The sequence below is a fragment of the Perca fluviatilis genome, chromosome 3, assembly GCF_010015445.1.
Source record: "Perca fluviatilis chromosome 3, GENO_Pfluv_1.0, whole genome shotgun sequence".
Classification (NCBI taxonomy): domain Eukaryota; kingdom Metazoa; phylum Chordata; class Actinopteri; order Perciformes; family Percidae; genus Perca; species Perca fluviatilis.
Genome location: NC_053114.1, coordinates 27,560,697 through 27,587,533, shown reverse-complemented (window position 1 = coordinate 27,587,533; position 26,837 = coordinate 27,560,697). Strand labels below are relative to the sequence as shown.

The 26,837-nt window shown below is 38.9% G+C and overlaps 2 protein-coding genes across 2 annotated transcripts; both read right to left on the bottom strand.

The window, feature by feature from the left end:
• Nucleotides 1–2,090: 2,090 nt before the first annotated feature.
• cmtr2 (cap methyltransferase 2) lies at nucleotides 2,091–9,432 on the bottom strand. Its single transcript, XM_039795759.1, has 3 exons — nucleotides 9,344–9,432; nucleotides 5,849–7,102; nucleotides 2,091–4,642 (listed from the first exon to the last, which is right to left on the bottom strand). The coding sequence occupies exons 1-3, from the start codon at nucleotides 9,383–9,385 to the stop codon at nucleotides 3,587–3,589; spliced, it is 2,352 nt and encodes a 783-aa protein (XP_039651693.1). The 5' UTR covers nucleotides 9,386–9,432; the 3' UTR covers nucleotides 2,091–3,586.
• Nucleotides 9,433–16,887: 7,455 nt separating this feature from the next.
• Nucleotides 16,888–24,130, bottom strand: slc38a8b (solute carrier family 38 member 8b). The gene is made up of 10 exons (XM_039795760.1): nucleotides 23,652–24,130; nucleotides 22,814–23,012; nucleotides 21,158–21,314; nucleotides 20,969–21,073; nucleotides 20,780–20,837; nucleotides 18,914–19,028; nucleotides 18,681–18,828; nucleotides 18,363–18,565; nucleotides 18,080–18,131; nucleotides 16,888–17,338 (listed from the first exon to the last, which is right to left on the bottom strand). Exons 1-10 carry the CDS (start codon nucleotides 23,838–23,840, stop codon nucleotides 17,236–17,238), a joined length of 1,329 nt encoding a protein of 442 aa, XP_039651694.1. The 5' UTR covers nucleotides 23,841–24,130; the 3' UTR covers nucleotides 16,888–17,235.
• Between the last annotated feature and the right edge of the window lie 2,707 nt (nucleotides 24,131–26,837).

Genomic DNA, 26,837 nt, shown 5'->3' with positions numbered 1-26,837 from the left:
ACACAAACTAGCCGAACAAGGCAGCGGAGATCAGCAACTCCTGTGTTCTGCGAGGTAAAATGACTATGGTGAAAATATCCTAAATATAGCGTTCACTTAAATTACTGTAATATAGATTTTTTTTTAGGTGGCTAAAATATGTGTTAGCTGCAGCACCAGTCAACAGCAGAACATTGCTTAGCTTCTGTGTCGGTACTCCTGCCTGTATCTCCAAACTGAGGGCGTGCCGACCGCCATCTACTGTAGGTAATTACACATAGACAGTACCAACCTCATACAACCCCACTTCAAAAAAATCGGACCTCTTTCTTTAATAGGATCTCTAATATTTGGTTTTCTTCAGTGTGAATGGATACAGACTGACCTACTAACATTTCATCACCACATATTTAGAGTTCAGGGCAAGTTCATCATGTGATTACTTCATCCACACAGATTGGACTGTAGTCAGTACACAGAGTGGTGACACTGAGGATGGATTACATTCCTGGTACACAATACGACCCAATCACTTGACTCAATCACTCTCACTCTCTCTCTCTCTCTCTCTCTCACACACACAAATATTTGTTTGCTTTCTCTTCCTGTTTTGCATGCAGAGAATGTGGAAATTATCAATTTGTATTAATCTGTCTGATTTAATTGTTTGTGTGGGGGCTTGGTGTCGCTGGAGTCAGACAAGGAAGAGGTCTTAGTGGAATATGACTTTCTGATTTTCTCTTATCCAGTTTAGAAACTCTGGATGTATTCAACTTACAAATGAAAAACCCTTTTCTGAGTTTTGTGTGATAAGGGTATCTGTTAGGGGTTGACCCAAAATACTAACCTAATATTTCAGGAGTGAACACAGGGGATGGCCACCAATTGGGCAAAACCAGATTAGAGAGTCATCCCTGTTTTGACCTACAAGAGTGAGCCACTTTTTAGAAAAACAATTCCAGTACTGGTTCCATGGTATCAGAATTTTGGATAGTCATCGTGGAAACATTAATTGGTCATGTGACAAGGCCTGGGAAGATTGGCAGAAAAGGCTGCCAAGTGACAGTACTCTGATTCAATGGAAATCACAATTGTCAGATTGACAGCACTCTAGCCCAATGGATTGGGGGTGGGGGGGGGGGCAGCACCCCAGGGGGGGTCAATCATACTTCAAGGGGGGATAGTGCCACCTCGTGCCCCCCTTCTAGCACTGCCCCTGGCACCTTGTTGATTTTTTTTAATATTTACTAATGGCATTAATTTTCTATTTCACAAACTCAATTAGCATGATAGTTTAAGACAGAGGGCTACATAATGACGAATGAAGATAAGCGGATTGTAGATTTGTGTTTTGTAGTTTATAGGAGTTCCTGGTTAGTTTTATTGTTGTCAGCACTCACCATAGACACAAACAGAGTGCTGTCTGTGACCTCTGAAGGGAACCTACTCCAGGCGGTATCACTTCCATCTTAACATCCAGCCGTTCATTAGCAGGCGCTGGAGTTGAAAGTATGCTGCAGGAGATTATGCTTCTTCTTCTTATTCACAGATACCGAGGAATCCTGGTTTAATCAAAATGCAAGTATCGGCTCCGTCTGCCGGCACTGTACTAATTAAAAATTTACCAAACGTATCCAAAAATGCCTGTATTACACAAAGGAAAGCAGCTGAGATATGACTGTGTTATCACATAAGACAACAGTTATCTCACATTAACTGATGCACAAAATATAATCACACTACTTCTTGTGCCATAATTCTTAGCAAGCATTATATACATATATAAGTATAGGCTTAATTGCAATTTCAGAGTCAAATTGAATGATGACCACCATACGTATGAGTACATTAGCAAACATCAGGCTGTGCCAGCGTATCTGCCCTCCCACCATACGGTACAGGCTCCATATTTCTCACTACAGCATCAAGCTCACCCTTAAACCTACTCAAACCCATTTAAACTTACTCAAATCTGTTCAGACATGTTAGAACCCTAAAAAAAAAAAAAATTTAGTTTGGATGCATCTTATTATGCATTCTTTTAATTCAGCAGGAAATAAAATGAACCATTCATCATAAAAGTCCTAAATTTGACTCCAGTACACTTCATGTAATTTGTCAGTGCACATTTTTATTTTTTTTTAGAAAATAAACTCCTCAGTTACATTGTGCTGATATACATTGTACTGATATTATAAACCACAAACCTAAAATAAAACTATAAAGCTATACAAATAAGCATAAACTGCATCATAACAGTCCTAAATTTGACTCAGTACATTAGACTTCATGTAATTTGTCAGTGCACTTTTTTTTTTTTGAAAGTAAACTCCTCAGTTACATTGTGCTGATATACATTGTACTGATATTATAAACCACAAACCTAAAATAAAACTATAAAGCTATACAAATAAGCATAAACTGCATCATAACAGTCCTAAATTTGACTCAGTACATTAGACTTCATGTAATTTGTCAGTGCACTTTTTTTTTTTTTTAGAAAATAAACTCCTCAGTTACACTGTGCTGATATACATTGTACTGATATTATGAACCACAAACTTAAATTAAAAAAAAAAAAAAAAAAACTATAAAGCTATACAAATAAGCAAAAACTGCATATTTTTATTGAAGCTAATATAGTTCTTTTCTCAACAGCTCCTTAGTTAGCAGCTCATGCAGTATAAAACATTTTAGTGTAAGCAGTCTGTCCTTTTATATGTGGATAGAAAGTTTTTTTTCCACAGGACACAAAAGAGAAATTAACTGTTATACCGCAAGTCGCCTGTAAGCTGCATGATGGCAAAAAGACTAAAAGATCCATAATAATCCACACAACAGGCACTTCAGGGTAAAACTCCCGGGTCTTTGTGATGTGGATTTCAACACAAACCATCTGTGACTGACAGGAGGTCTGGTGCTGAGGGTTGGACTATTGTTTATTCAACCTCCCTAAAATCCTCAGTGAATTCAGTCACGGATGAGTTCTGTTGATCCAAGTGCTGAAAGTAATTTGCATTTTCATGCACTGCAAGTTTGTATCATCAGACAATGTTGTTCCCGCTTGCATGTTGTCAAAAGCTTTGCATGTAGCACAATTGCATTTAGTCGGAAAGATGTTTTTGAGACTTTACTGGTGAAGGTTTACCTTATTTAAGAGCACAGGTTGGACTTCTGCATTAAAGCCTGACTATTTTGGGGATTTTATCTAATCAGAGATATGTGTATATGTATGTAAAGTCACTTGATTTGCTCAGTTGGGGCTGAAGACTACAAGTTTAAATAATAAAAAAACGTTGAGTTACAATGTAGGTAATGCTAGCAAGAAGAATGCTACACATTAGGTTTAGTAAAAAAGAATATATATATCGGATTCTGCTGCATCAATTTTGATCCTTTCTTTAAAACTGTCCATTGTGAGTGCGAAAATGTTTATAGCAGTGCAATGCTGAATGAGTGGAGTATTTTTTTTAATATTAGCATACAAAAATGATTCAGTGTCGTTAAACAGTCTGCTGATTAGACAAGAATAAAACCGACTGTGACCTAATGACACAACTTCTGAACCAATAGCATGTACCCCAGAGTCCAAGCTCACTAAACTGCACTATGACTGCATAAGCAAATGCAGCTTCTGTTGGATGATTTCAGAGTTCATGGTCCGCAGGAACTCAGTCAGTCCTCCTGTGAGCAGTACCTCCATGGGAACAAACTGCAGCACCTGACTGTCACACCCAGACGGCAGATTTTTACCGGAGTCCTCCTCTCCTCCTAACAACTGACCCACACAGTTATGGACGTCAGTGAGAACAGGGAGTATTCGTGCAGCAGCTTCAGGGCAGAAGCCAACGCACACAAGCATTGTCCCAACTACGCCTGAGGGGGCCGGACACCTGAACGTGACTGAGCGAAAACACACATGCAGGCAGAGCACAACAGCTGCGGTGACACGAGTGAAGGCAGAAAGCACAGGCAGCAGCAGGGCATCCCCAGAGTTCAGGTTCTGCAGGGAAAACACAACACAACCTAAGAGCTGCTGCTGGTACCGCGGCTCCCCATCGTGCAGCGTGATGCAGCATCTTGGAGGAACTGAAGGCTCTGCAGAAAATGTTAAGACTAAATCCCCCTGTTGGCTTTCACAGGCACCCCACACTGAGCAGCTGCCAAACACCAGACACCGTTTCTTCTTTTTGATGCCATCACTGTCGGCTGTGAAGATGCAAAGAGCTGAAACATCGGACAAGATGGAGGCCGCGCAAGTCACGTGGCAAGAGTCACAGGGAGGTGCACGAGTCCAGTCTACTGCTGGGTCCATCAGGGCTTCATTTAAGTGGTTTAACAAACCTCCTTCACAGAACGGAGAGTTTCTGACTGCAGGCAGTGCAGCCCCGACGATAACGTACCATGAATCCATGTGACACTGTGACAGGGGTCCTTCCAGCACGCAGCTGGTTCCAACGGCCTCCGTGCAGTGTCTCTGTATCCAGGTAGCATGGCCACCCCTCTCGATGCGCTCCCTCCAGCTCAGGGTCTGCAATTCCCTCCGCTCATTGAAGGAGCCCGTTTGCTTCTTCTGTCCCAGAGGTCGGCCCGCTGAGACGCTGCAGCAGGCGGGACTCACCGTGTTACGGGAAATCCATCGACTCCGTGGAAGGAAGCTCACCTACACACAGAGACACTTGATCAAGTTCAGTTTTAGACTTTTTGAAAGTTGTCATTGCTTCTTTAACGCCACTGTCAAGTTACTAAAACATTATACTTATTTTGCTGTATGAACCAAGCAATTAATATCTATAATGTACCAATTGAAGGCCACTTAGGTTTTCCTATCTGCTCCAGAGCTGAAAAAGGGAACAGATGGAAAGGCTCCACATGGGTTTAACACAAACTGGTGTACTAGCAAAAGATTACTACTCCCAAACTTGGGTCTGTTCAGGTCAGGTACAAATTTCCGAAACCCATGAAGACTCTATACTGCACTGCAGATCTTCTGGACGTATTTCTCATTGGAAAAATAGGCCTACATTTTACTCAAACAAAGTTGAAACTGAATTGAAGACTTATAATTGACCAAAAAATAAATAAATAAAAAAAACACAGTTTTAAACTTAATTTTTAGGACAGAAGGTCCCTTAAGTTAACCTGAATCCACCAGATGGATTGTTTCGCATTTGCTTGGCATATCAATCTGGGAACTTTCGGTTGGAGAACTTTTGGGAAGGGGCGAAAATACTTTTTAGCTGATTGGATAAACCATCTGTCTATCACCACCTACGTTGGTGATGGACGGGCCAAATCAACCAATCGGATCAAACTCTTGCTGAAACCAGTCAGGAGAAGATCAAAAACATCTTTTCCTCCGAGAAAAGCCTCCAGTGCCGTTTTTTTGCTCTTCTTTCAATGAAGGAATACTTTCTAATTCAGATAAAACTTGCGATCGCTACGCTCATCTCATCCGTGGAAGCTGCCATGTTGTTTAGACTAACAGGCGCTTCTCAATGCGTCACACCCAAACCCGTCTCAAAACCAACGCTGACTGGTCGGTTGTTTGGCGAACGGCTCCAAATTTTCTCCATCTCAAGATGCCAGACTGATCTGCGAGTAGAAAACTGGAGCTCGTGAGATCAGGATAGTCTCACGAGGCTACCCTTAAGTGCCTAGAAAAATGAAAACAAACATCTACAATTCCATGAGAACTGGACAAACTCCATCTGCTAATGAAGTCCATGTGATATGATTGAAACCTCTAGAAGAGCTACCAAATGGACCTTTAGGTGAAATCATTTTGTGAGCGGTTGTTTCAAAAGGTCAATAATGAACGTTGAAGCTCAGTTACATGACAAGTTAATGGTCTCTACAGACGTCTTACCTGGAAGCGCTGCAGGTATTCCTGAGCCGTACAGTCCCTGATGTAGTCGAGCCGCTGCCTCTGCTCGGTGCTCATTCCTTTAAACAGTCGCAGGTTTTCTGTGATCGTCTCCACCTGCAGCGTGTGGAAGTACGAGCACACTTCTTCATGCTGTTTCAGGAACGACACTGGGACAAGCGATTTGGGGAATAGTGCCTCTTGGTCGGCCAGATGTGGTCCGTAGTTACGAATCAGTTTGGAGAGCAAAGGCCTCACAGCCTCCTTGCCGTCATAGTTCAGACACACAACATAAACCTCAGAGTTGCCCGACTTGCTGGTGGCAGGTTTGAAGACGTCGACAGAGCGGAAACAGCAGTTCAGCAGGTAGAGAAGGCCGACGGAGGAGTGCTCATACAGGGTGAACATCTTCAGCACAAAAGAGCCACCGGGGCTCAGGAGAAGCAGGGCAGCTGTGACCTCACAGTAATGCAGTGATGCCACCAGCGCCTCCTGCTCATCTGGCTTCTCCTGACAGTCGAAACTACCATCTGCCGTCACCACATCAACTCTACGCATGTTAGCCACAAATGCCTGCAGCTCCAGCAAATGTTTTTGGATCATGATGTTGCCTGTGTTATCTGAGCCAAAGAACCACCAGGGCAGTGTGTTAGCGATTAACCGATCATCTGCGATCGTCGTGCTGCCACCGTTCGCCTCGTGGTACGGGTTAAGAGTGTTGGCGGCCCAGCTCCAGTCACAGTAACGTGTGGACTCGCTGGTTTTGATGTAGTGGTTCAGAGCGGTTATGAAGGCCCCTGGAGCTTCACACAGGTGGACTGTGTTCAGCTCTCCATTTCGAAGAGCCTCCTCTGGAAGAAGATTGAATGTTCCCAGGATCTCATAGAACTTGCACCAGGCCTGAGTGCAGATCTCTGCGTTGGCAGCAGAACGCACGGCGGCAATCACCTTACCGGCTCGATTGGTGGAGTTGGTGTGCTGATGCCAGACCTCGACGTTCTTGTCACTGAGCTGGTTCTTAACATCATTAAGCGACGTCTTCAGGGCCTGCAGCCGGCAGTGCTCCTCCGCAGAGTGTCTGAGAGCGACGTTTGGGTCGGGGATGCACCACTCCCCATTGGAAGGTTTCACATAGGTTCTAACTTTACTAAAAAGACCCTGAATCTCAGTCAGTGTTTCGGGGTCAAACGTGTTGTTGAAATGCTGCAGCTTTCCAACTTTCCTCCTGGTCCCATTGCCTGAGCTCATCCTCCACACCTGTTGAAGTAGAACAACAAGAACAAGAGTTAGAAATGCATCCACTTTGTGTTTTGGTGTAATACACCAGACTGTTCAGTGTTTATGTAACCTGCTTATGTGGCACAGGTAGAGTCAATCTTAAGGACAGCAAGCACAACATTTCACAGTGAATTATTCCGAGGCCCAGCTATGCAACCCTTAATTTTTCTCTACATGCATGAATGGTGTTGAATTACTTATGTCAACTCATTATGATGTGGCGCCCTCAGGCAACAGGGCAGACTGTAAATACTGGTGATTACATCACCAGGCCAGAGTTTCACCCAGAATGGCAAGAGATTTTCTACATCACTACCACAACACACAGTCTCCTATAATAAGACCTGAAAATAACAAAATTTGCTCAGCACTGGCAAATCTTCATCATCAACATTTTAATATGACTACATTACGGTCCAAGTCAGATTAAAGGTTTTCTTGATGTACAGTGAAAACCATTCATCTCCAAATTGTCAACCTTTCGTGAGCTAAGAAAACAGCCCAGTTTTCAGTGACAGCGTATTCTTCAGATAACCCAGTGAGTTTTTAAATGATTTATGTATCTTTAAAAATAGAGATACATGGTTTCACGAGACAGCAATGTTGTGTTTGTTTGGCTGAAACAGGAGGATGGTCTTCAGAAACTACATGCAGGTCGGTCTGTGATGGTAAGACATTTTACTAGAACAGCACAGTGTCCTAAAAAATGATTTTTAACAATTCATGCAATTATTGAGCAATTTCTAACTCATGACGTAAAAATAAATTTACAGGCAGAATCAAATTAACCCCAGAGCTAATCCTCTGCTCATGTGCACATGATTTAGAGGACAACACTGGGCAGGAGAATATATTTCTGGGTCATTTCTTGATTAGTCTGCAGCAACTCAGTGATGAATGGCAATATATGGTATGAAGCTAATACCAGCACATTTATCAATTATTCCTCATCAATCATATTGTTAAGCACCGCTTGTACATATGAAAGTGCTCCGTGCTGCGTTTGTTGAAAAACAGCCTGATGTTACTGTTTTATCCATAAGAGATTTAGGAAAGTGATAAAGAGACTCAAGATAAAAGATAATTAGGTCTCACTTTGGTCTGAATTTATCATCTCAGATGTGCTGTAAGATTATAAAGAATCTTTGAGGAATTAGCTGTAGTAGCAGCAGCTGTAGTAATACACAAAACATAACACATGGACACGAGTTTAGCGTTAGTTACAGGCCTGCCAGCTGTAGTAAAATGAGTGAGTTAAATTGGTTCAAATATGTATAAAACAATTAGTTGATCAAAAATACTACGTACATATTAATCAATAATGAAGTTTAAGTGTTTATCCCACTGAGTCACAACTTGTTTTTTGTATTTCAGCCAAAACAAATTACTATAATTTTCTAAAATAATGACTGATGATTTTGATCATTCATACAGACATGAGAACTGTAAACTTTGATATCACAATAATGGCAATTTTGCCTCTATCTGGAATCTCAAAGATTTTTCAGAGCAGACATTTTGACTCGTCATAGTAGGAAAAGCACAGCTGAAATTGATAACCTTAATGATGGCTCAATTCCATCAAGTGTCCCAGTAAGCTTTTTCAGTGAGTCAGCATGCACAATACCAGGGCCTCTCCTAAGTGGAATGCAGCCATCATTAAGGGTTTTGAATACACCTGTGCTTTTCCTACTATGACATGTCAACATGTCTGCCGTGAAAAAGGTTACCCCCCCACGTAATTATTGCACATCCTGAGTGATAGTGCTTTTATTACATTCATGGTTGCTATGAAACAGATTAAGACATTACCAACAATGGGTTGCTTGAAATTAAAAATGTTGCAACAATAAGAAATGGATTGCTTTGTATTTCCTATAACGTTACTGTAAAGGATAAATTAATCTAAATCCTGCACAACCTGCTCACTAATCTATTTAATGATAAACTTAACAGCTGTAGCCTTATGTAACCGCATGTTTTGGGCTGTAAGGACAGTGAAAAGACCACAGCATGATAAATGTTTTGTTTTTGTTTATGAAGCTCAATGGGGCACTTCCTACAGGCGCAGCGCTCATGGTCGAGTTGTGTCTCCTAAAACCCGCAATGAGTGACGTTTCTGTATTGACTAAAGTCTCTTAGAGAAATATCTCTACAGTCTGAGGAGCTGTCTGTCGAAAAGATGTAGGAGCACCCTGAAAACACTGAAGACAAACTCACCGGACTGTTAGCTGATGTAAGGAAACGGAACCACGCTTTCATATGATTCAGACAACACTGCGCATGCGCACGGTCGAGAGGGCGTGCCTCTTTTAAAGGACTATGTCACTTTTTTATTTGGTTCAAATGGTTCAAATCAATCAAATGTTAACGGAATTCTGTTTAAATTATTAATTTCATTTTTACTTTCATATTATATTATTTGCACTTATCTTAATATAGTTTTATGTTTACAGACTGTGATGACTGAATATTTGTAAATTGATGTCTAAAAAACATTTTTTAAAAACGGGCATGATTGACAGGACATGAATGATTACGGAAGGTGTGTAAAAAAAACCTCATTGACTTAATGTCAATATACATTTTGAACATGAATATATGATAAATATAACACTGAATTAATGGCAAACTTTAAAAAAAATTAAAATGTCAATGGAACAATTGAGCTTGAAAGGTTCATTTTCCATTGATATATTTCATTTATTATTTTACAATTATTATCAATATTATTAGCAGAGGTTGAAGAAATAGTCAGATCTTGAAAAAAAAAAATAGTAACAATACCTACCACACTGTAAAAAATAAAAGTAAAAGTCCTTCATTCAAAATTGTACCTAAGGAAAAGTACGAAAGTATCACCATCAAGTCCAAAGATTTTTCTAATCAGGAATAAATCTTTCAGGTATCAGGCAGCCTGAAGCTAAAATTACAGGACTTATTTATCTTGTGAAATCTAAAACAAAATGCTTTTTCATCCCCAGAACATTGTCTTTGCTGCTTTAGTTCATTCACTGTTTTGACTAGATTGTAACTCTGTAGACGTCATTCTGATTCAACATACATGGCTTAATGCTTCATGATTCTGATTAATATGGCTGTGTGGTATTTTTCTGACAAATGACAATGTTTATACCAAAATAAGAGAATGACTGAATATAAAGGTGAGTGTTGAAGTAAAGTAACTTTCATCATTTTATGGGTGGATTCAAAATAATTTGAGTCTGAATAAACCGTATGATCCTCTATTCTACTGGATTTCCTTGTGTGTGCATCTTTCCAGCCAGATTATCCTCAGAGAACTGATCCTAGTCATCATGTTATATAATTATTAGAGCTCTCTCGCAGTGTGAGCTGATGAAAACTGTTTTAATGCAATGTTTGAATGGGCTTTACAATTGTTTAGATCTCTGCATTCACTTTTCTCCCCATCCAATACTTCACATTGATCACATATGCTGCTAATGAAAAGGTAATTCAGGCTTTAAGGCATCAAGAAATATGTTACTAAGTAAAAACAGGACACTCACAGAGGGAGTCTCATACATAAATAATGGACCTTTGGGATATCCAGTTGCAATTAGGATTTCCAAAAATGGTGGGCGTAAACATTTTGTTGTCCGATTTACTGCTACAGTGACACCTCTTGTAATATTAATGTCCTATAAAGTTCTATCCAAATGCAAGTAGAGGAAGGCAGTCAATTCAGGCAGGTATTTGAAGAGGTTTGGGGAGAAGGAATAGCATCTTTTGGAAATGCTGGAGAGATTTACAAACAAATAATATGAAGGTTAATCCTGAAGGCAAACGAAACGATCAAAACTGTAGTTTGCATGCTAAATCGAGACAGCTAGACTAGCTGTCGAATCTGAGTTTTCTGTTGAACAACTTTTGAAGTTCCTTCCAGAGGCTATTTTGCTGCGGTACCGGGGCTCTGTGCGGCATTGTGCGCCGCCCATGACGATTGTGATTGGTTTAAAGACATACCAATAAACCAGAGCACTTTTCTCTCCTTTCCCGGAATGCTGTGTGGACTAGCCAGACCCTCCTCCGCAGTGCTGTGGAGGGAGGTCTGGCAAAGTTAGACTATTTGCATGCTAACTGCTAAACCCGATTTAAAGAATCTATTTAGTAGGCCTACATACTTGCAGCTCTATCAACAAGGGCTGACCTTAAGATTATTTTGGGAAATTGGTTTAATGGTTAAAAGATGTGTTTAAGGGAATTTTATTTTGAAAGGGTGTAGAGCCATGTAAAAAGAGAAACAAGAGCCATGTAAAAACAGAAACAAAAAACAAAGAGAGCTCTGAGTTTACAGTATTCAAATCAAATGCAACAGCTATATCTATATTTCTATATATATATATATATATATATATATATAGATTTTTAGATATATATATATAGATATATATATATATAGATATATATATATTGGGGTTTTACAAAGGTCGTGTGTGACTATGAAAAAATTAAGTGTGCTCTGCAGATGGAAAGAGAGACAGACAGCACATACTGTGTGTGGTATATTATTCCTAAAGGGCAGCCACTCTTCAGTTCCCTCCAGCGATCAGTTCAGTCATGTCTCCACTAACAGACCAAATGAGTGACTTTGCCAGTGACTCTATCTTTTTAAAGTGTTCTGAAGCTGCAAAACTGTAACAGTTATGGAGTGGACGGAATAAACTGGAGACAGCTGTGCTTGGATTTTGTGTATCAACTTTAAAAATATCTGTGCTTCCCGGGATTTGGTTATTTCCTCTCTGTCCATAGCATCCCAATAAGCACACGGTACATGAAACATAATCCATGAAATGTTGTACAGATATTCATGGTTCCCAGAGGAAGAATTATAACAACTTTGATCACCTGAACTTTCATGTAGCGCCGTCATCAGGTTGGAATTTAAAGTTGTCCAATTATTGTGGTTAATGACCAAACCTTCAAAGCTAATGACAATCCCATCAGCCTCAACTGTTGTTTGTGTTGCTGCCGATTAGCAAATGTTAGCATGCTAACATGCTTAACATCAACATGTTAGCATTGTCAATGTTTCATTAGCATTAGCTCAGAGCATCACAGTGCCTATACAGCAAGTACAGCATCAGAGAGCTGATAGCATGTCTGTAGACTTTTAGTCTTTTATTTATATAAATCAGCAGCACAGGACACAGAAGTAGTGACAATGCAGACAAGATCATATCAGTTTTAACTGGTATCTACTGTCTATGGATGCATTGGCTACAAACCTTAGGCCTACTTATTAACAGAAATGCCCAAAAATGCCAGAAAAGAAACATTTAGTTCACCTGTTTTACTTCACCTGTTAAAACCTGACACATTCATTTATTTAAAGAGCGCCTCTGTGTTATAGATACATAATTATTTTTTATAAATTATTACATTATTTAATGCAAACATTTGAAAACACAGTCAAGATTAGAACATATTTTAACACAAGAAATTAAAATGTTGTGATGTTATTAAAAAGGACAAAAGTCATGTTGTTTATGTTATTAAAATGGACAAAAGTCCCTGTGGTCCCTTTTTTTCAAAGATGTATTTTTTCAAGAGGCATTTTTTACCAAAAAAGATATATGCTGCAGGTCATCACTTCGCTATGATGCTGTATTTGAATGGAGAGATGAAGGAAATGGGCGAATGAAGCCAAATTGCACATGACAAGGAGAATATATTTATTATGCAGTCTGACTGTTGTTTTCTAATCTTCATTGTTATTCACAGTCTCATGTGTAAATGCAATGATAGGATTAATCCTGTGCGTCCACCATCTACTACTGAAGTAAATTGAATTAGTCAAGTTTCTGGGGCTTTGTAGATCTGACAATCATCCTCTTTTTTTCGGTTTGCCCTGGTATCAGTAGTCTCACAGTTTGTGAGACTTTCCCTCTTTGGTTTGTCAAACAATGTTTTCAAAATAAACACATCTATCAGAGGGTGTGAAATGGAAAAGATCCTCGGAAATTATTTTTATATATGTTTCACAAAAATATGCACATTCCAATTTCAGTTTAACTAAACTTCTGTTATATTAAAATTAAAATTATGTTAATCTAATCAGATATGAGCGAGAGATTAATCAATAAATTGATCATTTATGTAAATATATCGTAAGTAGATAAACTATGCAACGATCGGGTGCCTGGGTAGCTCACCTGGAAGAGCAGGCGCCCATATGTAGAGGTTTACTCCTCAACGCAGTGGCTGCAGGTTCGACTCTGCCCTGCAGCCCTTTGCTGTGTGTCATTCCCCCTCTCTCTCCCCTTTCATGTCTTCAGCTGTCCTATAAAAATAAAGGCCTAAAATGCCCAAAACATAATCTTAAAAAAAACAATGCAATGATTTTTGCCCACATGAAAACATTAAAAAATTGAAAACGTTATTTTGTCATTATGGTTTATTTGCAAACAATATTTTGTCTATAAATGTAATAAAAGAGCTATATAGAAGAGCAGCTACACTGTTAAAACATTTAAAGACTGGCATAGCCAGGAAAGACATTAGTGCGCTTCTGGTATCACAAATAGGATGTAATGTTATCCTGATCTACTGCACTCACAGAAGGTGATGGAGGCCTCTCCTTCACCTGAGCTCATTGCCACTGCAGCGATTATCCTGCAGAGTTCAGCCCGGAGGTCAAAGATCTGCTGTCACGACTTCAATAAAGGCCTGAGCAGCAAACTGATGGATACATGTTATTGCCATCATGATGATCTCAGCCTGCTGGTCATAACCTTGATGCATAGAAAACAAGGTCATGCACAATACATGCACACAACCATTTCATACATAAAGGAGGTTGTAAGATGCACACACAGTGATACAGTAACATCCCTCCTCTTGTTTGGTCATAAAAACTGCCAGTTATCTGCTAATTAAACAGGCACTAAATAGCTTGCTTCCATTCTGAACACAAAAGGCATCCAGATTTCAATCGGCGTGACAGTGACTGTGAGAGAAACTACACACACACAAACACACACACACACATACACACACACACACAGTAACACTTTTATCAGAAACAATTAACATTTAAAAGGACGTTGCTACAAATTGCCATTTCATTAATTAGGACTGCAGAAGCCTACAGTACAAGTAATCTTTCAATAACAAAGTAGCTACAGGGGACAGCATAATAATGAGAACTGGAAATTATTTTTCACTGACCAAGGAAAATGAAAAGATAATCTAATGCAGAGAATAATGGATGATTTTAAACTGTGCTTGTGGATGCAGCTTTAGGCATGGCAAGGTTGGTTGGTCGGTTGGAGCGCCACTTTGGTTAGGCTGAAATACATCAACAATTATCAGATGGGTTGCAATGGAATTTTGGTGCGACAATCATGTTCCCTTCAGGCTGAATTATAATAACTGACTTTTTCTTTAGTTTGATCTGATCAAATTTTCTACTTGTTTTCTTTTATTCTTTACCTGCCAAACTGAATGCATTCCCATCAGCCTCAACTGTAATTTATGTTTAGTGGTAATTAGCAAATTACTTTACATTACATTTATTTAGCTGAGGCTTTTATCCACAGTGACATACAATAAGTGCATTCAACCATAGATACAACCCCAAAATTGCAAGAACGTGCAAATGTTATAGGATGCTAATACATTAAACTAAAATGGTGAACATTACCAGTTAAACATCAACATGTTAGCACTGCCACCGTACGGGTGACTGCCGATTGGTCCTTAGGCCCATTTTTACAAAACCTCAATAGTTCGAAAAATGTCCTATTGGACTGAACTAATCCGAAGGCCAGTTGCTCCGAAAATACACACTGGAGTTGTTGGAGTTCAGTGACTGTCGGCCTAACTTTTTTCCAACCTCTGTTGTCATCATTATGTCAATCATAACATAAATCATAAAGTATGACTTTATATGACTCCTAAAGAGGATTTTTGTTTTCCAGATAACAGGCCATTGGACTGTGGGCTTTCGGTCCAATGGGAAGTTTTTCAACAATTGGGGTTTCGGAATAATGGGCCATTGGACCAATGGCATGGCACCATTGTGCATGCTGACGTTAGCTGAAATCACCACTGTTGTCACGTCTGCCTCTGCTCTTATTGTGTTTTCTGTTTGTTTCCATGATTTCCTGCTTTATTTTGAAATCCACTGTTTGTCTTCATTCACTTCACTTGTCTTCATGCCTTTGTTTGTTTCCCGCCGTTTTTTATTACCTGTCTCTGCCCTAATGTTATTCACCTGTGTCTAGTTGTCTTCCCCTCCCCGTGTATATATACTCACCTTGTGTTCACTTGTTCCCTGCCAGATTGTGGTAGCTCCATGTGTGACTCACTTTCCAGCGTTCCCTCGTTTAGTTTCCCAGTGTATCCAGACCTTTTGCCTGTATTATCAACCATGTTTTCCTGCCTGTTGGACTTGTACTGTTGCCTGTATTATCGCCTGTTATCGACCACGTCACCTGTCTGTTGGACTTGTACCGTTGCCTGCATTGTTCTTGGAGCAATAAACCACTTACCTTTATCCTTGATTCCTGAGTCGTGCATTTGGGTCCGCCATTGTATCCTGACATCTGTGCCTAAGTACGAGGCTCACAGAGTATATGGCTTTATACTATTAGTTTTCTTTTGGGGGGATTAAACGAATGGTTGATGTAAAGTCATACAGTAACTGAGAAAGGAAAGCCATTTCATTTTTGGGTCATAAAAGTATAAAATGAGTTAATCAGAGAGAGAACTGAAGTGCTAAGCTCTTGGTAGCTCCCAGGACTGCTGAGTTGCATTTACAAATCTGTGGGCCAGTTGACAGAGAGTGCAGCTGTAGGTTTCAAGGAGTTCGTGTGATTTTCAAGGATTTTTTTTCCTGCATTTAGTGGATTTATTTAGTCATTTGGGCAGCAGGTTGAAATATAATCCCATGAGCTAAACACAAGTAGAGTATCACAGTTTGAGGTTTTCCCTTAAGGACATTAACGCTGCATGAGATGACACAAATATAGCTGAAGCGTCTATAAGGAGCTGCTGTGTGTTTCTAGATGGTCTATTTTAAGTTCTTACTGTGTCTGTTTGGACAGATAAGTACGTGAAGTTAGCATGTCTAACATATTGCTTTTAAACAGATCCCTCAAGGCACAGATATGGCGCCCATTTTCTGGATTTACTGTAAATCATTACTCACTCATACATTAACACACATGTGAGCACATGCACGCTCACAGGCAGCATGCCATAACTCCTTTGAGCTTGAAGTCAATAAACAATAAACAAATAAAGTGATATTCAGCATACCTCAGCCATCAATCTGTGCTCAATGAAAGCTGCAGATTTATATCACTCATATAATGTGTGTATGTAGAGGTCAGGGGAGAAAGAATGGAAAAATGCAGCAGAAGGATAAGAATCACGTACTTGAAAGAAAGAAATCTTAATATTATTGACTCATTTTATCATCATAGTAGATGTAAACATTCAAGGGCATAAAACCCATCTGTGTACATTAAAAAAGAATTGCCTTGCTTAGTTGATATAAACTCTCTTGTCAAAATGATCCCTCGGACCAAAATAACAGTGATAACAACTGTTTTTTCTCTTGTTTGTGTTTCCAAAATGCAGTTCCACACATATGACTATGCAGATAAATAAATAATGCTTCAGTAGTGCAACACTGCCCCCTGGCAGGGTGTGAAAGTACAGATGAAGACTCAAAGAGGCAACACTTATTAGTGATTTCTCATTTAATATACTATAAGTATATTATTGGCAGACCAAATTAAATAATAAAACAGATACATATATTCAAACAATATTACTTCTACATATACTTAGCAATTAAATACCTAACAATGCATTCTTCTCTTTGACTTTATATACTTGTCCATTAACAATCAATTAAAATCCAATATTCCAACAATCATACACACATAAATATTACTTTCTCACATAGTAAATATATTCTATATCCAGTTTGTGTAAAACCTTGATAAGGATCATATGTACAACTAAAAACCACCTTTACAGATGCAGTTGTAAATTTCAGTTGTGCAAAAAGTGCTGCAAAGTCACCTTGAAGCAGCTGCTGCAGATAATGTAGTGGTGATATGATAACTGTGTGTAATTCAGAATTTGTGGCAAAGCTCCATGACAGCGATGGTTGTGCTCTGTCCGAAGATAAAGGCTCCAACTACAATGGTTATGACTCCCCAAACTGTTAAAATCACCCTGCAATGCAAGAAATCAGGCACATCAAGAAAAAGACCAGTACTGATGTCTTTTAACAGCAAGTTATTAGGCTTAACATTAATTCATAATTATTTATCATTATTTCCTTTATTCAAACATCCTCATGTTATAACACAATGGATCAAATGGAAAGGAATGCCCATAGAGGCCTTCATTTTCTTCAAAGACAAGCCATTTGTACAAAATAAGGGACACTTTTCTTTCTTCCTTTCTTTCTTTGGAGACAACGCAGTCCAGTTCAACTTGCAGTGATGAATGATCAGCATACACTGTTGTGGACTGTTAACTTGCATCTCTTTTGTAATATTTACTCTGCAGGACGTGACCGCTTGCCATGTTTGTATGACCAGCAACAGTTTTTTATGTAACCCCCTTCCTAATAATTTTCTAGGAATGTCACGGAAAAAGTAATATGGTACTAATTATAGAGAAAATAATAATATACCCAGGTAAATATTCATTCATTATACATTCATTATCTGTCGGCTGTGAAGTGACTAAAATACTCTCTTGGTAACACCAGCAGTTGGAATTAATTCACTGGAAGTGTATCAGTTAACCACACGTCTCTATTGTCCCTATAATTTGCACCAATTAAATGATTATTACCAGGAAAATTCTCTCTTTCTTGGAAATTATTAAATAATTCAGAAAAGTATGGACCTGTAAAATAAAGCATTCTCATTAAACTCTCATACAAGTCTGTAAGTTCTCACTCACCTGACTCTTGGAGACACAGATTCAGTTTGCATTGTGAACACTAAGCAAAGACCTGCAACACACAAACACATACACCGACAGGTTACCTTACTGTGTCACGATTATGGGTTTATTTGTATAGCACCTTCCATACAGGTTAGTCCAATTCAAAGAGATTGACAGGAGACTGACAAGCTAATAATAAAATAGATTGAATATATGAATAATGTAAGCCATACATTATACATTATGTAATTAAAAACACATATACATACACATATTAAAGTTAAGGTTGTTTATATACCTGGAAAAATAAAAATGAAGAAGGCACTGATTCCTCCAATGACACTGATGACGTCCCCCATGTCAGGGACAAACATGGCAATGAGAAGAGTGATGGTGATCCAGATCACAGTGAGAACAACTCTGCAGCGACTCTCAAATGAATGAGTGACGATTCCCAAACGACGTCTTTGAATACGCAGCGTCAGGTTCAGGATGACAGATCTGTTCCACACACACACACACACACACACACACACACACACACATTCATACAACATGTTGAAACACACACAAAACCCCAGACAAGACAAAACAAAGCAACTCTGGTGTCGCTCACCTCCCCAGAAGAAGAATAATAGGATAAATGGTGATGATTGATATTCCAAAAAGTAGTCTGGAAATGATTATGACCACATCATCTCCTGGATATGACATCAAAATATCGGAGGCAACCGCCCGTCCGAACGTCAAGAAGCCATACACACCTGGAGATGGAGAGAGTGAACGTGTTGATCGGCTTTTATGTAAGCACATAATGCTCTGAGGTTGACGTTTTAGAGGTGAACTCACCGGTTAGAGTGTAGATGAGTAAACAGAAAAACATGGAGACCACAGAGATGACCACCCAGTGGAAGAGCTTCTGGTTCTCCATGCTGCTGTAGATGGCGATACAGGCTTCATGGCACTGCAAACACACACAAATTGATAATTAACAATAGTTTCCGGGGATCAGAGATAGTTACTTTGTTTTTCCTCTGTATGTCCTATTTAGGTATCCAGAGTCATGGTTGCTTTTTTTGTAGTTTTTTGAGAGTATCTTGGAACATTGATTATATCAATACATGGATTTCTATGGGATCCATGTATTGACATCTGTCTCATGTGCAAACAGGAGTTAGTCAAAAGTTTAATATGGTCTTATTTTCTTATAAGTTTATTAGCATCTTTACAAATGCAGAAATTATAATACATAGTTAAGTTGGGCCAGTTAGCCATCTTTGCATAAGGTTAGAAAGAGTATTTCCCTACTTGCTACTCATCTAATAGACATTCAGCAAGTGAGCTAACCAAGGCTAAGCTCACATTAAGATGTCCTTATTGTGCAAGTAGATACATTAAAAAGGCAACATTCTGACAAAGTGGAAAAAATAGTACAGTTCCCCAAAAATCAACATATTGCTCAGTGCACTGGCATTAACAACATAAGTGGAAATTATCTAATAGTGTTTTTTTCAGTGTATAGACAGGAGGGATTGGAGAGAGAGAGAAAAAAAAAAAAAAAAAAAGAGAGAGAAAAAAAAAAAAAAAAACACAGAGAGAGAGAGAGAGAGAGAGAGGTATGATATGCAGCAGCCAGAAGGAATTGAACCGTGGACGTAGGGATTATGCAGTATTAGGGGTGGGAATCACCAGAGGCCTCACGATATGATATAATCACGATATTTATGTCAGGATACCATATTATTGCAATTTTAAACATATTGTAATATTCTGCGATATATTGCTATTTATTACCTTTTTTTCCAACTTCAAATTTTTCCCAATTTCAAATGATGTCCCCAAAAGGAAACTTTGTCAACATCTAAAAAGATAAATGTCTCTGTTTGTTCATCTCACTTCAATTTTATTGCTGCAAAATGGGATTGTCAAGCAGACAAACTGACCAACACATATATAATAATAGATCGATACTTGGTGTCTGTGTATCGATACAGTACTGCCACGGAAAATATCACCATACTATGCTGTATCGATTTTGTCCCCCACCCCTATGCAGTAAGCACTTTTACCATAAGGCTTCCTGGAGATCACTTTTTAATTTTATTATTTACTTTTTTTCTGTCATTTTCCTGTTCCTAGCATTGACAATGAAAAGCAGATAGGTAAAAAAAAATAAAAAGAAGCAAATTCTGAAGTGCACATAGCACTAAATGGTATCACAGATCAACCAACAATAACCCGAAATATTGTCATTAGAAAATATGACATAAAGCTAATATGTGGAATGCAAATAAATGTGACTTGCATCCAAAATCAGTGTCAGATTTAATGTTTGCATTTTGGTTTGTTTTTCTTGCTTTTGCAACCCATTTAAGTGTTACTTTGCATTTCTAAGTTGGGCATTTGCATGTATTGCTCAAAAATATTCTACAGTCAGAAACTGACAGTTATATTATGACAGGTAAACTTGGAAGAGAGCAAAGACCTCCGATGCTATTAGCATTCAGACCAAAGCACTACAGACAGTAAAAATAAAAAATATTTCCTCATGCTCCACATGCTTGTTCGGGTGTCTGTTATTGTTGGTTGGTTTGTGATTTTACATTTCTTTGTGTTTTCTTATTTGGACAATATTAAGTCTATATTAAACCACTTGAATGTTAAGCATCACACTGACTACTGTCAGACTTAAAACCAGCCTGAAGGTGATCTTACCTGGAAGCCAAAGCAGATGGTCGGCACAACACTGAACATTGAACCCCACGAACTTACACTGAAAAACACACACACACACACACACACACACACACACTTTTTTACTGATGCACACAAAACAACAGCTGTATAAAATGAGAAGCCAATGATAGACACACACATGCATCCATCAAGAACAGTGTTACTGACCCTTGGCTGTGCTCTGGAGTTATTATAGCAACGTGGCTCTCCATCAGGTAATACTTGACAATCACTGCCACACACAGATACGTAGCAGCCAGCGTCCCCAACACACTGGCATGAGGTGAAAACAGTTAAATCACATAACAATTTACACTCAGCTGGATGTCATTCTGATCACAGATAAGTGCTGTATACCTTGTGTATTTCTGGATGCCGATTTCTTTTGGGATGGACAGGGGTAGTATGATGAAGAGGCACATGATGAAGAGGGCAAATCGTTGGTCGGTGTACCAGTGATACGGCATCTCTCCCTCACTGGACCCAGTCACCGCCTGATAAAAAGAAATACACACTGGAAGGAGAACAAACCAGAGTCAAAAGTCATAATTTATCTGCTGCAACATGAAGACATAAGAATAGTAGTAATATAATAGTGTGCATGCTCACCAAATCATGTACAGGTGTATTAACATTTTGCATGCTGCTAAACAGTCTGGTTTATGTTATTTTAATGGCTGAAACATAAATGCTTTAACGTTGGTGGATTAACATAAAGTATAAAAACAGAACCTTTATAAAGCACTTTATCTTACTACAGTAAAGTGCCCGTCCATCTGATCTGTGCTCTGTGTAGAATTTCTTATCAAATGGATTTTTTAAGGGGTGTGTTTGTAAATCCAATCAAATGCTCTGTTGTCAAAATGACAAAGGGAAAAAAAGGGTAACATTTCTACTCCCAGTCACATGTTTTAACCTAATTCTAGCAAGAATGGAAATTAAAGTGCGGATGATTTGTGATCTGAGAGAGATTAATTTTTTGACATTGGAAATGGCTGTTAAATTTATCACAAACTCAGGTACCTTGATAACATGAAAACATTGTGCTTCAACACAGGCACAAATAATTTTATTATTTATGACAGATGATTGTGCCATAACGGCTGTTTAGTGTGTACTAGTCTCGCATTGCCAAACCTATCTCCACAGCGCTGTGTCAGTGCTGGAGTATGATCTGGCTACACTGCTTTTCTATTCTGGGATAGAGAGAAAAAAAACTCTGGCTTGTTCGTATTTCTTTAAACCAATAACAATCGCCCTGGTCGGCGCTAAGCCCCAGATGCAGCGATGGTGCCCTTGCAAAATAGTTAGCGGAGATAGTGGAAGGGGAGGGACGTCAGGCTTTATCCCAGCAGTGTGCATCCGGTAAGCCAGAGTAAGTGTGGACAAAAGTTAAGAGACAAAGCAGAAGGTGTTATACAGAATAGAACATTAAGTCAGTAACGAACATGGTTGGAGATGTAATATTTGTAATAAGATGCAGTTGCCTGTAATCTACAGACCTTTAAATAAACTCTAAATCTTCATAAGACCTTTTTATTATCACTTAGAAAGGAAATGAATACCTGTTTAACAGCCATACCGTCCAAAGTAGTTGGGACAATGTGGCCCATAGTTATCAATTATTATATAACATCAAATACAATAATTCCTAATGATATAATTAATCACATGAATGTGACCAGGACACAGATAAGCGATGGATAAACTAACCAATTAAAAATAATGAATTAACTTCAAGTTCAATTCATTTTCTGCTACCATTGATACTTGCCCAATATGAGACATGAGCTTCCTCTGCTGTAGCTAGCAGAAAAAGACCATGTTTGCTACAGGTCTGATGGTGCCGACTGAAACTCCACAAAAAAGGATTGAACAGCTTTTTATTTTTTATTTTTTTACAAGGCAAGGGGGAAATAAAGGTAGTAGCCTGTAAACTAGTCATTGACCTAGTGGTCCATTGTAAGAAGCGAGAGAGACTACATCGTGAAAATAACTTTATTCAGCACTTACATTTCTCCAGCTGGTCCTGCACTACCACAAGGAAGGCGACACATATCATGAAGAGGTTGAAGCAAAAACAGACTTCACAGAGTTGACCCACAGCTCCTCCACACACCTCTCTCACCACGTCCTGATACGTCTTCTGTCTGCTGACTGATGAGGCATAGCCGAGGATGACCAAACCACTGATGAGGAAGACCAGTGAAACCTGAAGGGCACACACACACGCGCACACATGCACACACCATGAATGGATTATTAGACAATGGGGCCCCGGAGGGCACATGTTGAAAGTTATATTTTCATGGAGCAAAGATTATTCTGCTTATTTTAATGTCAGTTAAATTTATTTTGTAGCTGTATTATAGGGGAAATAAACAGGAAAATGATTTCAATGGGATCAGAGGATTCCCCTGATCTCTTGGGCCCCTGGGCCCATTCTTGGAAAGTCCTAATGTAAATCCATCCATCCATGCCAAACACACACACACACACACACACACACACACACACACACACACACACGTTTTGCTGCAGTGCAATGGAAGTTCAGATCCTCACCTAAAATGGAAGCTTCATTAGAGTTCACCTGTGAAAAAGATGTGCCTCTTTCACACCAGGGAGAAACTGAGGGGTGGGGAGTCTATACATGCACAGTCTGTAGGCTACTGCCAAACTAACCCCCCAAAAGCCACTGAAGAGCCTATAGGTCATTCATTCACAATAATCCCATAAAAGTAGGCTGTTGTAGGCTATGTATTCATGCTGGCGTTGTATGTGCACAATAACACTTTCTCTAAACACTAACAACAGCTGTTGGTAAATGTTGCAGGTGTTTGATCCTCACCAGCTCCACACTGACGGCGGTGGTCACTCCTCCTGCCTTTTGGAAAGCCCAGGGGAAGTTAAGCAATCCGGCTCCCAGCGCAGACTTCAGCATGATGAACACCGCGCCGAACGAGCCGAGCCGCGGCGAGTCCGCGTGAGACGCAGACCGGGCCAGCAGGCTGATGCTCTCCCGGGCCAGTTCCTCCATGATCCTGAACAAAGCTCCGAGACTCACAACACCGGGAGGACAAGCTTTAACTGACACTTTTCAAGAAATATTTTCAACAGAACTAACTCTTCCAAAGTAGTCCAGCTATTTGGTTCATTCTTCTGAATTTCTTGACAAGTAAACCTGCAGAGTGGGCAACCACGCACATATATAGCTTACACCCACACGCACACCGCGCACACACGACTCACGTGGTCTAATTACACATTTTGACTATTAAACATTTCACTCTAAGGTGTCACATTTGTCACTGAGGTGAGTATGTTTGCTGATATTTTTTTTTTTTTTTTTTTTTTTCTCTCTCTCTCTCTCTTAGTCTGTCTTTAATGTGTTAGTGCAGAAGAAGTAGATTACTGCTTAAGATGGTAGCCTACACAAAAGTGTATCTTCCCTAAATAAACCATGAATGAACATTATCAAAACGTAATAGTTCAAGTAATGTGCAATGCAGTGGTGTAAGAAGTAATCAGATCATTTAAGTCAAAATACTTAATACCACACTATAAAAATACTGACTGTTATAAGGAAAAGTCCTGCATTGAAAATAAGTATGTGTAACAGGGCGGTTCTAGGATCACACCTTTAGGGGGGGTCAGCCCCTAATGAGAACGTGACACAGATATAGTGCCTTGCAAAAGTGTTAGTGTGTAGTGGAGTAGAAGTAGATAGATAGATAGATAGATAGATAGATAGATAGATAGATAGATAGATAGATAGATAGATAGATAGATAGATAGATAGATAGATAGATAGATAGATAGATAGATAGAGACTTTATTGATCCCCAAGAAAGTGGCATGAAAAAACGACTCAAGTACTTAAGTACAGTCCTTGAGTAAATGTACTTAGTTACATCACTGGTGCAATCACAGCATGCAAGAGCGCTGCAGGACAAAAATATGCCACTGTCCCCTTCTTAGTCCCACTCTTTTCACAGTTTTTCTATATTGGAATAATACCCCAGGTTTGCTGTGTGGCAATTTTAATAAGCACATATTCATTTAAAATGCATATGAAAGAAATAATTATGTTTCAAAATAGATTTCGACATCAGGACCTCAAAATTAGAAAGCGTACCGGTATCTAATGATAAAGGTAGCTGATTCTGGCTGTTGCATGTCTCCTCTGTCTCTATACCTTCAACTACCAAAGTAAGGCAAAAATGCCACCAAAAAAAAGAAAATAAAGCAGGACCCACCTTAAGGCACTAATCATGTTAGTTGATTTTGTGGTTCAGTAGTATATTCCCAAATAGATTTTCAGTTACAGTAAATGATCACAAACCACTTCACACACAGTAACCCTGGAGCTCACAGTTGCCTACATGCCAGTTTGGTATTTCAGTGACGTTTAGCTCCTACAACAGCTTTCCTTCTGAAAATCAGTAAATGCGGCGTTATGTATATTATGTAATATACAGTACCCTTGATTCAGATGAGGAAAAACTCATCTTTAATAGATAGTAGATTTAATGTCAGTCGATCAGCTACTTGTAGTCAGCAAACAGATTGGAGAAGGCCATTTATTTATTATATACTGTATTTTATATATCATTATAGATGGTGGGAAGTGTAGCTTACACCGTTGTAGCATTATGTGTACTGGGAGAATAAAGTCCCAGTCATATGGATTGGATAGTACAATCTACTACACATGGAATTCATAATCACAGCCATGGTTGATGTTACACACCATCTGTTAGAGAGCACTGGTCAAAATCCCATGGATATTGTTCTACATGTCACTTTCAGCCGGCAGGAGAAATCTTTCTTAAGAAAGATAAACTTTTGCTGTATCTTAAAACATTTCAACGGCTGGGCATTGAATGTAAGGGCTTTGGGGCACCTTAAAACAATGTCATTATGAAGTTGCCTATTTTCTCAAGTGAAATGCACGACAAAGAGAGATTAGAGTGAGCAGGCGCACCAAGGTGTTCTGGGGACAGTTCAAAGACCTAGTTAGTTTATCCTCCAGGCATGCGCTGTTTTCAGAAATATCTCAGGATTTCACTTTTTTTTTAAAGGCCTTATCAATTTTTAATTAAGTTATCCAAGATGATCATTAGATGTTATTATTAAAGAATGTGTTTAAATGATGGATTATCAAAAAGAAGATTTAAAAAATATAAGACCTGACAGAAATTGAATCCAGAGCAACATATCATTTGCTTTTTTGGCAGACCAAATGCAATATAGAAGAAAAAAAATAATAATAATAATTAAAGAAAAAAATCTTAAAAATGGAATGAAATGAAATAATTTTAGATGCATGGTCTTTAATAATAATTTATTATTATTATTATTGTTATTATAATTATCTTTAGAAAAGTGCAGATAAACAGCTACTGTATTTTATTAAGTCCTGACTGACTGTGATAATAGACACAACTGATGTTTGCAGATGTTGACAGTTCTACACAGGCACACTACTATTAGATTCTTTCATATTTGTTCATATTTTATACGTAAAAAAAAATCCTGATCAATATAAATTTATAAAAGCTCTGACTGAGTCTGGCGGCAACGATGGCAACATATTTGAAAGAATGTCCTCTCTGTCCATGGTGACCTGCCACGTTTTGTCGTCATGACCAAATCAGGGTTATAATCTGGCTTTTAAACATGTAGTCTGTTGCTGAAAGTAGACAAAGCCAGAGAGTCTAATTTCAGATCAAAAATGTAATCAGGTACTACAGATGTGTGCAAACTGCAACTGAAATCAACTGTATGAACCTAAAGCTGTGAAGTGTATGAAGCAGCATTATTTAAATCAGCCATTAAACCTGTGAACTTCGGGTTACAGAGACTGCATGATGGCATTTAATCAGTGTAACACAGGAATCTTTATGCAGAATATAAAGCTGGATGTCCACCTGAGGTTTCAGTGACCGCAGAAATAACTTCTTAAATTCAGCATGCTGCAGTAATGAACTTATCACCTCTGATCTTGAATGCCATACCTGCCCACGTCATGTTC